The sequence below is a fragment of the Coenobita brevimanus genome, unplaced genomic scaffold (assembly GCF_032717465.1).
Source record: "Coenobita brevimanus isolate Jiangsu-jjx unplaced genomic scaffold, ASM3271746v2 jjx.HiC_scaffold_170, whole genome shotgun sequence".
Taxonomy (NCBI): domain Eukaryota; kingdom Metazoa; phylum Arthropoda; class Malacostraca; order Decapoda; family Coenobitidae; genus Coenobita; species Coenobita brevimanus.
This window is the reverse complement of record NW_027642559.1, coordinates 11508-25156: the sequence shown is the minus strand read 5'-3', so window position 1 is coordinate 25156 and position 13649 is coordinate 11508. Positions and strand designations below refer to the sequence as shown.

General features: G+C 42.3%; 1 protein-coding gene across 1 annotated transcript; it reads left to right on the top strand.

The window, feature by feature from the left end:
• The first annotated feature begins 1081 nt into the window (after positions 1-1081).
• Positions 1082-12551, top strand: LOC145389637 (zinc finger MYM-type protein 1-like). Its single transcript, XM_080264873.1, has 2 exons — positions 1082-1172; positions 10357-12551. The coding sequence occupies exons 1-2, from the start codon at positions 1082-1084 to the stop codon at positions 12549-12551; spliced, it is 2286 nt and encodes a 761-aa protein (XP_080120999.1).
• Positions 12552-13649: the final 1098 nt, after the last annotated feature.

Here is a 13649-nt window from a genome sequence, read left to right as displayed (position 1 = left end):
ATTTCCTTTCTTCTTCTCTCCGTACCCATATATATTCAATTCTTACCTGCTTGTACTCCTCCCAAGCCCTTTCACTATATTGTACCTTCTTTTCACTTTATTCTATGCTCTTTTTCTTGCTTCATGTGCCACTCTACATCTGTTGTTAAACCATTCTTTCTTCCTTTCCATAACTGCGGAAAATATTGGGACATTTACTAACTCCTGTTATATACACTTCTATCAGAAACTCATATTTCTCGTCAACATTTGTGATCATTAATCCAGTCTACATTTTGGAAAAAGTTCCTCAGGGAAGGAAAGTCTGCCTTCCCGTAATTGCATCTATTCTTCCTGTGTTTTTCATCCCTTTCTCCTTCCCTTACTCCCACCACTTCCATCTCAACAACCAGATGATCACTTTTACCAAAGGGGCATTGGTAGGTTATGTTCCTCACATCAGTTACCCTCGAGGACTCTGCCCCCTCCTCCCCAACTTCATTCTGATGATGAAGTTTTCAATCATGCTATCTGTGGACATATGAGGCCCCTAATAACATAGTGTACTGAGCGCCACTGCAAGCGAAACCAAGTTAAGTATACCAGTATGTAGCCCAAACCCTCTTTGATCTGGAAAGCAACCACGAGGTACAGAAAGCAAATGGCATTAGGGTCCTAATTCCCCTTCTGTAACACAGTCTCACTGCCCGCTTCACCTCAGTGGATTGACAAGCCTTCATGCTGGTCACAGAATGTACCAAGTGCCTCCCAGTAAGGTGTTGTCTGGTGTTATCAGATACAGTACTAGCATTATTTTATGCTCACAGTCATGCAGTTTTTTTTATGGCATTATTAATTTTTGTACCTCATTCTAACATAATGGAATATTTTAGCATAAAATTGCATGATTTTAAGGGTAAGTTAGCCATAATGTACAGAAAATGGAAAAGGCAGAGAGCTCAGCAAGATATTGGCAACTGTGATCTGGGAATCTGTTGCCATGTGATGCAGTTTTTTGTTTACCAGCCGGCCTAGAACACTGCCTGGATTAACTGGCTATTTTCAGAGCTGTTTTGGTGTTTTTTCTCATTGTCTCGAGAACATGAGTGACTCTAGTAGTGAGCAAAAAGCTGCTGGTCCTTCTCATAACAGAAAAAGAGTGAGGAGGCCACAGATGTGGGCACAAAACATTAGTAAGAAGCTCAGGAACACTTCATGCTAAAAAAAAAAAAAAAAAAAAAAAAAAAAAAAAGCACTAAAAAATACGAGTATTCACCAGTTCTAAAGTTATGGCACTTTGAAAGTAATGCAACTTTAACTGCATTTTTCTCCATTTTCAACATGTGGCGTTCGGTACACTATGTTATTAGGGGCCTCATATGTCATAGGGCCATCCACCCCCCCCCCATTTAGGTCCAGGACTCTGCAATGGTCTCCTCTTCTGACTCCTGCCTCCGATCCATTGACAGCACTTTTTTTCCAATCTATATAATATTACCTGCTGGATACTTCCCTCTCTGACATCTTAGACCAATTATGGCCACAGCTGAAAGACTATGGATGTTCTCCATGGCTGTCATCCCAATTAGTTTCACTGTTGCTCTCTGGAATGTTTCAAGCTTCCTACCTGCTAATATTGTTGTGATTAGTTCACCAGACCACTGCATGGATCTTGGCCACTTCTGACTAGCTGATGGCATGCATTAAATGTGGACTTCCAAACTACCATAACATAGGGCCATGGTGTCTGTCAAATCTCTTCAAACCAACAAGACTGAATTTCTATGACTATAACAAAACACTCAACCATACTTTACAAGCAGTAAATTTCATGAAACCATTTACTACGCTGGGTGGTAACCATATAACCAAATTTTGGTGCCTGGTGGTTTAGTGGGTAATTATGCGCTCCAATTGGATTGAGCCGGTGAATGTTTATATCCAAGGGGTGGTTAGGGTTGACTGCTCATGTAATGCCACTCTGGAATGAGTGAGGCTGGTCACTCTCATCTTAAATGTCGGGACCAACTGCCTAGCCCCGGGCTCCTACGCTCCTCATGGGGCAATGTAGGACTGGATGATAGATAGACAGAAATTTCATGAAGGAAGATAAATACATTTTATGACTATGAGCAGTGCATCTGACAGAGGAAGTATGGATGCTAGTAGGGATGCACTGGAATGTCATTTTGCATGCATTTTGCCTAGAGAAAGGGGGAAGGGCACTGTTACATGAAAAAAGTTATGAGATATAGTGTATACATTTAAAGAAATCCAGAAGTCTTCATGCAGTTACTGACTCACCACCAGTGCTAATAACTGCCACTATGTTGTTGTTCTTGCTGCTCCAAGCTCATTTAAATATAAACCTGGTGGAATGCAGGCTGAAACTGTCCTTCTCCTTAAGTCCAACATCCTTCTTTTGGGGTATAACGGGGAAATTGGGGGATGACTTTTTACTGCTGCATGAAGGCATCTCTCTCCATTATCTCTCCACTGCCAAATGTCAGTTATGATAAATGGAGGCTCATGCCATGTTTGCCATTATTGTGCTGTTTGTACCAACTCTCTTTTGATTTTTCTTGTGCAATTCATGTATACAGTAGTGCAAAGATTGTGTGATTAGGTTCTGTACCTTCTTTACTTCATCAAAGAGCACCAGACCTAGCTATGGTATTTACAGTTACAAATAAGCTCCTCAAAATGTGGGTCCCCCCAAAAAAAAATCTATCAGCAGAGCATTTTCAGGCAACAGATTAAATAAAATGTTAACTTAGCTCCATATGTACCAACAATCACTTAGGTATTCTATCTTGATTACTGTAGATGATTTTCTTTGGTGTAGAAATGACAACTACCAATCAAAGGTAATTAAAACACATCTACTTGAACAAAGTTATGCTAAAAAGTAAGGGGGGGGGGGTCAAGAATAATCCTATGGATATCCTGACACCTTAGTTTCATGTGGAAGGGTTCATGACACTAATCTCAAAGTATCTGGAGTCACTGGAGAAAGAACTTCATACTGTACCTTTTTCTTTTTCTTTTTTTTTTAAAGACATTTGGGACGCTAAGTTTATGACTAATGTTTGGGAGGGAATGGGATACTACCCTACCATCAGCAAATATCAGCAAGCTCATTTTCACTTCCCTGTCTCTGCTAAACAGAATTTTCCAAGATGGCAAGCACCGATCAAAGCAGAGCAATCATATCCACATGAAAGATCAACCCATATTGTACCCTTACTATGGCTCAGCCATTGATATTCAAGTCAGTAAAAAAAAAAATACAATTTCTACCTTATGACTGACCACTTCAAGTTATGAGTTTTTTAAAATCTCACATCCAACACATTCATTCAGGCAACAATTTGTTGCTTTCTTCTTCAAAAGATGTTGATGACAGTCACAAAGTTATTGCATTTTGTCCACAGTGTCATAGAATGGAAAATGTTGGGAACAACTGCTATACAAGGGTTTTGCAATTAGGGCCTTATTCTAAATGGTTTTCATGATTCTGTAACATATTAATGATTAGCCATGATGATGACTGAAGCTGCCATGGCTCAGTGGGTTAGAGCGTTCTGAACGAAAAGTCAGAGATTCGAATACACCCAAGGGTCACTGGTAGATGTCAGGAAGGGCATCCAGTCATAAAGTGCTACACACTCCAAAAACCTAAGTCCCCTACCCAGGGGCAACACCTTAGCCCTTATTGACAAAAAGGGACACAGCGTAAAACTACAAAAATAAATAAATCTATCTATCTATTGCCAGACGCCTCAATCCCGTTTGGGGTGGCCACAAACAAATCGCCTCCAAGTCGCCCTGTCCCCCGCCATTTCACTCCCCTGCTCCCAACTCACACCCCCCTCTCTCATATACCTCTCCACCCCATCCTTCCATCTCATCCTTGGCCTCCCCCTCCCTCTTCCCCCCTCCACCTCACTCACATACACTCTCTTCGTCAGTCTTTCACCCTCCATCCTCTCCACATGGCCAAACCACCTCAGTGTGTTCCTCATAACACTTCCTATCACATCCACATCAACACCACAACGCTCCTTTATATGCTCATTCGTCAGCCTGTCTCTCCTTGTGACTCCACAGGGTCCTCTTAAATAACTCATTTCCACTGCTCTCACTCTTGACTTGTGTCCTTCCAACAACGTCCAAGCTTCACTTCCATACGTTGGAGTTGGTATCACAATACTGTCATGTAGTAACTTTTTCACTTCCATGCTCACTTCCCTGTTTCTTATCACTGCTTTCAAGGAACCAGCAACCTTTCTTCCCTGCTGTACCTTTTCAAACACTTCATCCTCCAAACCTCCATCCTTACTCATCACACTACCCAAGTACTTAAACGTACTCACATTTTCCAATTCCTCTTCATCCAACCTCGCTGTACATTCACTGACTTCACCTCTCTCAAAGACTATCACTTTACTCTTCCCTACATTCACCTTTAGATTCCGTTTCTTACACACTTTCCCAAACTCATCCACCAAGCCTTGAAGCTCCCCTTCGTCTTCACTCAACAACACAGTATCATCTGCAAACAACAGTACAGGGAGTTTCCAAACTCTATCCTCTCTCACCAGGGGCACTCCAACATCCACTACCTTACCTTGTACCTCTTTTATTTCCCCATCCATGTACAGATTGAACAACCATGGAGACATGACACATCCCTGTTTCAACCCAATCTTCAAAGAGAAAAATTCACTTAGTTCACCATCAACACGCACTGCAGCCTTAGCACCATCATACATACTCTTCACAGCATTCAACAACTTCCCATCTACTCCATATATTCTTAATACTTTCCACAATCCTTGTCTATCCACCCTGTCATATGCTTTCTCCAAATCCATGAAAGCCGCATACAACTTCTTTCCTTTCTCTAGAAACTTTTCCACTAAAGAACTAAGAATGAGTCATGGCACCATTAAATTTAATGAGTCTTTTCTGTCCAACTCTAATGCAAGAATTAACTGATACTTCCAGTCCTTCATGAATGCAACAGGTCAACTCTGGAACTGTCTTCCTTTTCCTGTATTTCCCACCAGTCTTTTCAGCACACTGTGTCTTGGTATCTCTAAAATCTAAATGAACAGATTTTGAATTAATCACTTCTTATTTTTTCCTGAAGGGAACAATTTTATAGGCTTTCAGCCTCTGCTTCCTTCTTCCCTGGCTAAACAAACAGAAGAAAAAAATAAAGAGAGGAAATGGAGGATAGACAACATTTTTTTTTTTTTTCATGGCACCTTCAGAGTTCCACCACAGAGCAGCGTTGTTTCAATTTGTTTATACAGGCTCCAACATGCTTAATGTGTTGGCCTTTGTCACTTTATGGTTCTCCATCCTGCTTGATTTCTAACAGCCTCTGTTCAGTCCCTTATCCCTGGGGTCACAATGTATGACTTCATCCCCCCGTTTCTTTTCTCTCTCTCTCTCTCTCTCTCTCTCTCTCTCTCTTTTTTTTTTTTTCATCTCACAACTCTACACTGTGTGGTAATGTATGTGTTCAATATCTCTCTATCTGTTTATGTATTTATCTAAATGTACCTATATGTGAATGTAAATATGGTTGTATATGAATACATATGTATAAATGTGGCTCTGTGTATGTGAATTTCAATGTGACTATGCATATCAAAACATGACTATATGTATGTGTACATAAATGTGCCTGTATCTGTATGTATAGGTAAATGTGCCTATATGTGTATAAGTATGGTACGTAAATTTGGCTGTATGTGTACGTGTATGCAAATGTGCACGTATATGGACCTGTATGTGCATGTGTACATGCATATGCCTGCATGTGTATGTGTATGTAAATGTGCATGCATATACGAGGTCTATTCAGAGGGTATCTAACCTTAGACATGACGAGCTTAGAGCAAATCCTGTATAATACAGTTAGGTAAATTAGATAGGTAAATACACACACACACAAAATCATCAGGTGGCTACTTACTTGATAGTGGAAGCAGTTGACTGAGAAGTGGATGACCGTCAAAACAGGTATTTTCAACAACGGAGATTCCATGACCATGAAGCTTCCATAAGGCAGATTCAATGTCAGAACCTGAAGAATATATTATAAATTAACACTTTTCATCCAAGACCCTTGATTAATTCACTGACCCTCAGGTGATAACTATCTTTAGTTAGTATCATGTGATTTTATTCAACCCAAGCAAGGCCTCGTATGTTGGGAGTCGGGACTTATAATCGCACCTCCAGTTTGAAATGCCTATTCTAAGCTGAGAATAAAATGGTTAGAAGATGTTAAGAATAAAATTAAAAAGACACTGGCAGGAATAAACTGAGCGAGATAAAGTGAACAGAAACATGTGATGGTAACACGATTAAAATCACCTTTGGGTCACCTGCCACTATCGTGCATAAATTAAGTCTATCATGCTGATAGGGGAAAAAAAAAAATTCCTGTAAGCTGAATATAACTGCTCTTTTTACAAGGAATAATGCTGGACAGGGATGCCTTCATATGGTGTGGAACATGTATAGTTGGACAGCTCCCCTCCTGGGTCTACAAACACCCCTAATCCCCTCCCTATCCACCAAAGTGATGGTAAAATACACAAGCAATTTCAATCTTCAGTCCACCAGGTTCACACACATACACACGTTTTCGTTTTTAAAGGCTCCAACATGCTTGCATGTGTCGGCCTTGGTCACCTAATGGCGGCTCTCCACGCTGTACGATCCATTGCAGCCTCCCTGTTCAGTCCCTTAACCCTAAGGTCACACTTAATGACCTCGTCCCATGTCTTTCTCGGTCTACCCCTCATAACCCCACCCCCAATATTAACACTTCTCACCTTCCTCACCCAATTATCATCCCCCATCCTCTTCACATGTCCAAACCATCTCAGTCTACCTCTCCTCATCACAACACCAATACACTCCAGTCCCATCCTACCTCTCAACTCTTCCATTGTAAACCAAGCCCCTCCAGGCCTTGGAGGCAGGGACGCATTGCACATCCACCTAATCATTGTCATTTCTGTACGTCTGAGCCTGCGAATATCTTCCTCCTTCACTGCCATACAGCATTACACTCCTAACACATGCTGCATACAAAGACCCCTTAGCACGTAGGGAGAGCCCTCTCAATGTCAGGAGAGGCAAGAGCTCCCTGAACTTCTTCCAACCACTTCTCACCCTAGCCACAGAGCTACCTCCAGCACACAACATGTCTCCCAAATAACAAAACTCTTCCACACACTCAAGAGATTCACCAGCAAGTTCAATCCTTTCACGTCTGACAATCTCCACCTGCTCACCCCGGCACGCCGTACACATAAAATCAGCATTATCTCGTAGTCTACCTCTGATACCACTACATCTCTTATGCACCCATTTATCACACACACTGCACAAGATGGAATTGCTTCCCACGCCCTTGTGGCAAACTGCACATGGCCACTCTCCCTCGTCTTTGACAGAACCGCCACCAACCCTAGATATCATCACTTTTGTTTTATCTGCATTTACCCTTAAACCCTTTTGCCCCATACCATCTCTCCACTTCCTAAACCTTTCCTCCGCCTCCCTTTCATTCTCTGCAATCAAAACCAAATCATCAGCATACAACAACTCCCACGGGAGTCCGTTTCTAAAGTCACGTGAAATGGCTTCAAGTACCATGATAAACAACATGGGACTCAAGACTGACCCCTGATGCACACCAACATTCACAGAAAACTCATCACTCAAATCTCCATTCACTCTCACCTGGGTGTGAGCACCCACATACATGGCCATAACCACCCTAACCAGCCACTCCTCCAAGCCAAGCTTTCTCATTGCCCACTTCACCACCTCTGTAGGGACTCTGTCAAAGGCCTTTTCCAAATCAACAAAAACAAAATAAAGATCCCTTCTCCTACCAATACATTTTTCCTCAAGCTGTCAAACAATGAATATGGCATCAGTGGTCCCCCTACCTGGCATAAACCCAAACTGCATCTCATCAATATTCACTCTCTCTAATCATACCTTCTAAAACTCTCACCATTACCTTCATTATCTGATCTAAAAGCTTTATACCTCTGTAATTTCCTCATTCCAGGGCATCACCCTTCCCTTTATACACATTTACAATTACACTCTTCAGCCAATCATCTGGGACAACACACTCATAAATAATCCTATTTATCAGGTCAGTGACTAAACTCACCCCTGTATCGCCTGAGGCCTTCAACATTTCGGCAGTCAACCCTGACACACCTGCTGCCTTCCCCACCTTCATCCTGCCTATTGCCTCACTCACAGTAGCAGCATCAATCAAAGGGCAAGGGCCAGACACTGGATCTGCTGGCTCCAAACCCTCTCTGTCCCAGTCAAACTCCTTCATTCAACAACCGGTTATAATGCTCTCTCCATGCATCTTTAATATCCTCACTGTTCAGCAGTACCCTTACTTCATCATTCTTCACACACTGCTCACCTATAATATCCCGATTATCCCTCTTCACCTGACCTGCCACCCTAAATATCATATTTTTCCTTTCCCCATGATTTAGGTTATCAATTAAAAGTCTCTGTGACTCAGACTTTGCCCTGTACCTGGTATACCTCTCTTCTAGCCCTATGCTTGGCAGCCAAAAATTCCTCTTTGCTACCAACCTTCTTCCATTCCCGGAAAAGCCTTCTTTTCTCCTTAACTGAAGCTTCTACACCCTCGTCCCACCACCAAGTTACTTTATGTCTTGGTGGTCCTCTTGCCCAACCGCATGTTACATCAGTAACTCTCAAGAGATTGTTCTTGAGGGCTCTGTACTGTTCATTAATGCCTCTGTCTACAGCTCCCTGTTCAGCCACCACTCTCCTCAACTTGCTATAGAAGGCATCCCTTACTACTTGGTTTTTCAGCTTCCATATTTTCCTCCTAGGTACATAAGTCCCCTTTTTCATCAATCGTTCCTTAAGCACCATATCACAAATCAGTAGTTTGTGCTGCTGCACACACTCCTCACTTCCTATAACTTTAACATCCCTCACTAACCTCCTATCGGCCCTCCTAACCAGAAAATAATCTATCTGACTGCTATTTCCCCCAGACTCATACGTAATTAACCTACTGTCTCTTTTCCTAAAATATGTGTTGCACACAATCATGTCCGTTGCCTCCCCAAACTCGAGCATCCTTTCCCCTTCTGCATTCCTTAGACCATATGCACATCCCTCTTGCACTCCTTCATAACCTTGTGCTCAGTGGCGGCGCCAAGGGGGGGCTTGCAATAATGAGCCAAGCCCCCCCATCAGCCCCCCCAATATTGCCAGATTCCAAAGGCGAATTTAGGCAGGACGTCCCTTATTTGAACTTTCAATTTTGTATTACTATTTACAAATAATACACAAAAGTTGACGAAACGAAGTGTTATAAGTTTAGGAAAAGATTCAAGACAATAGATTAAATCGTGATTATTATTTTTAGCTGTTAGCATTTAGCAGATTCTGAATTATAGTAGTTTCACGGAAATTACGGAAAATTTATCAGTTGACTCAACTTCTAAGGAAAACTTCCAGCCTAGTTCTAATACTAAGGGTAACTTATGTTATAATATATTCTGTGAAATTCTTGTAATTCAGATGGTTAGTTTACATATCCTATAATGAAAATGATAAGTGAAAGTAAAATACAGCATTATTTTATTAAACTACATTAGCCATTCTTTTAGTGTATTACGACTGTACGATTATTATCTCGTCTTCAGAAATATAATTGAATGTCGATTATGTCATAATTCGAGGCAGGAAGTTAATAAATTTGAATATATTTGATTAAAATGAAGTAAAGGATTCACACTGCTATAGGGCCTACATGGTCCTAGGCTCCTAGCCTAGCCCAGCATTCACGAATCGAGTGCACGATGAGCCATTCCTGTTCGATTCCCATCAGCTACCAGACCAGTCTACCACGCGACGCGGTTGTGTGTAGATCTCCGAGTCTGTTGGCTGTTAATTGCTTAGTGCAGTAGACACTGAATTACTGAGCAGCTGAGCTTATTAGTTGTGGTTTTCGTCTTGCACTGATTTACAGGTATGGTGTAAGTTGATTTTTTTCTACTTACAAATGTATATAGGCTACTATAAGATTATAAGAAGCTGTGGAAGGAAGAATAAAATAGTGTGAAAATATCTGGTCTGTTGTAATGCTAATATGCAGTTTTATGCTTCTGTGATCTGTGTGCTTGTTTATGCTGTTTTCCCTGTTTATGAAAGTAACTGATGGTGGTTTATCATATTTGATCACATAGGCCGGGTTGATCATGGAACGCTACCTGTTACCCAAGATTCCCAAGAAGAGGCCGTGAGATGATGATCCTCCTACAGACACACCTGCTGTTAATGAGGACCTGGACAGTGGTGATCGTGATTGTGAGTCTGCAGCCTTACTAGGTGAGGCTAGTGCAGAACCCCAGCCACAAGAGGGCACTTCTCACACCCATGGTGAGAAACTACTACCTGGACCCAAGGACCTGAGCCAGCTTCCAGATAGTGGTCCCACCTGTCCAGACTTGAAGAGATACCCAGCCACAGAATACAGTGGCCAGTCAAGGTCATTCAACAAGAACTGGCGTGATCATCATTCGTGGCTGGAGTACTCCACGACCCTAGATGCTGCATTCTGCTTTGCATGTCGTCATTTCGGTCATGTACACTTAAGCAAATGTGAGAAGTCCTTCACCCATGACGGCTTTCGGAACTGGAAGAAGGCAACCTCATCTCTGAAGTCTCATGTTAATTCAGCAGGACACAAGTTTTCTATGCAAGCTTGGACAGAGTTTAAGATGCAGAAAGCAACAGGTTCTAGGATCCTACATGCTTTTACTACCAACCATGAAAAAACTGTAAAGGAAAACAGACATTACATTAGAGCAGTAATAGACGTACTGCTCTACACAGCCTGCCAAAATGTTGCCCAAAGAGGTCACAAGGAAGACACTGATTCTGGCAACAAAGGTAACTTCCTGGAACTGCTGGACCTGATTTCCAGGTATGATGACATTGTCAAAAAGAAACTGAGTGGTGGTCCTGGCAATGCTAAATATACGCACCACGATATCCAAAATGAACTGCTCGCCATCATAGCTTCAATAATCAGAGAGGACATCAGCAACGAGGTCCTAAGAGCAGAGCATTTTGCCCTAATGGTGGATGAGACCAAGGATGTCAGCAAACAAGAACAGCTGTCCATTGTGGTGACGTATCTCCACAAACAGAGCCTTCATGAGGTGTTCCTTGACTTCACAGCAGCCGAGGGTCTGGATGCAGACTCATTGCTCAACAAGATCTTGGAGACCCTGGCCAAATGTGGTACTGACCACAACGCCTGCATTGGCCAGTGCTACGATGGAGCTGCAGTCATGTCAGGGCACATCAGTGGTATACAGGAGAGGTTTAGGAGAAAGGTACCACAGGCTGTGTATGTCCACTGTTATGCTCACAGGCTCAACCTTGTGCTCGTTGATTGTGTACACAATATCCAGGCTGCAGCAGAGTTTTTTGTGGCTATACAGAGCTTGTACAAGTTCTTCTCTACGTCAGTAGTACATGAAGAGTTTATAAAGGCGCAAAAAGAATTAAATCCCACAAGGCAGCACATAGAGTTAAAGCAACTGTTTGACACAAGATGGACCTCCCAACATGCTGCTTGTCTGGCAGTGAAAAGAACCCTACCTGCCATAGTGACAACCTTGAAACGTCTCATGGAGGGAGACAATGCACACAGAGCCACTGAGGCAAAGGGCCTGTGCATCCTGCTAGATCAGCAATTTGTGACAATTCTGATGGCCATGGAAAAAGTGTTACTGATGACCAAACAACTGTCAAACCACCTCCAGTCACATGACCTTCAGCTGGCCTCTGCAGAGGACTTGATGCAGTCTGTCATGTCTGGACTGACAGAAATGAGGACTGAAGCTGCCTGGAAGGAGTTAGAGGAGGCTGCTGAGGATTTGTGCAAGGTAGTTGGGATCCGCACTGAGACTGAGCGTCCAGGTAGACAACGATCTGCTCCCAGACACCTGGATGAATTCATCATAACATCCAGTACAGGTCAGAGGGATGGAGCTATACCAGATGCCAGGAGAAGGACCTTCTATGCCATCATAGATAGAATGCTCAATGAGCTGAGCAGGCGATTTTCATCTGATGCCTGTAATGTTCTGATGGGTGCTGCTGCCTTGAATCCTAAGCACATTACATTTCTGGACAAAAAAGCGCTGTCAGGAATGGCAGCCAGTTATGGAGTGGCAGAGGGTGATCTTGCAGTGGAGGTCCACCAATTGACAAGACTAATAGCTAGGAAGAGAGACAATGGCCTGGAAATGTCCACACCACTTGAGCTCGCAGCCATGCTGGAGTCAAACAAGGACACCTTTATAGATCTGTATAAACTTGTATGCATTGCAGTGACCCTCCCTGTCACCTCAGCTGCCTGTGAGAGGAGCTTCTCATGTCTGAAACTCCTCAAGACATACTTGAGGAACAGCAGTGGCAACAACCGCACCAGCAACCTCTTGTAATATCAATTAATTCTAGGAGGGCCAAACAGCTGAACATTGATGCCATTATAGACACATTTGCTGCCAATCACCAGAACAGGCGCATAGTTTTAAAGTAACGTGGCAGTCGTTACACCTTGATTTAAAAATTCTTCTGATTCTTCAGATTGTATTAACTTCATAACATAGAATTTTTTTCTGTCATGTTAACTGCTTGCTTACACATGATGTCTAAATTAATTGAGTTAAACTTCAATCTTATGGAATAAACTGGAAATAATAAATGTTATTATGTTGCGTATACATTAATCTGAATTTCCTTGCTAGTTTTATGTATTTCATTTGGCAGAATTTTTGATGAGATAAGAAATGTTATACATTAACACCGCAGTTTCAAAGAGTACAGGTGTCTAAAATGAACCTCAGTACATTCGGATATTATGAATATGTACATATCAATTTTCCATCAACACTTCAGTTTGATGACATTTTGTGAAGCCCCCTCACATTTTACCCCAGCCCCTCCTCAGCCCCCCAATGAAAATTTCCTGGCACCGCCACTGCTTGTGCTGCTTCACCTACATGACCATTAAGGTCCCCTCCCACAACCACTATCTCATCATCCTGCATACCACCCACTACATGCATTAAATCATCCCAAAATCTATCTTTCTCTGCTTCATCCAATCCTGGCTGTGAAGCATATGCCGATGTAATCACAGCTATCCTTCTACCGAACAGAATTTTCACTACCAATATCCTATCGCTTGCTCTCATAATTCATTAACATATTCCACCCATTTCTCCGCAACCATCACACCAACACCTCCATATCCGTCTGTCCCCCCTTGCCAAAACAACTTATAGCAACAGTCCTTCCCAACAATCTCTCTGGCTAATAAAAAAAAAAAAAAAACTGGACCACCAAATTCATGTCCAGATGGGCCTAGAGCCAAAACATAACAATGCAGACACATTCAGACACTTACTAGAGAATGAAGGCAGAAGGTGGAGTTTTGTTCCACTTTTTTTCTCACTTCCTCTTCTCCTCTATGACAAAGTCCATGAATGACGGTCAAAACAGCTCCTGAAAAAATCATTTCAGTTTTAGAACCTTGA

What these genes read in the sequence shown, in the direction of transcription:
- LOC145389637 (XM_080264873.1), top strand. Translation starts at nt 1,082, where the DNA reads ATGAGTGACTCTAGTAGTGAGCAAAAAGCTGCTGGTCCTTCTCATAAC. An exon ending in GATGTGGGCACAAAACATTA is followed by an intron (nt 1,173 to 10,356) that starts GTAAGAAGCTCA and finishes ATCCTCCTACAG; the next exon opens with ACACACCTGCTGTTAATGAG.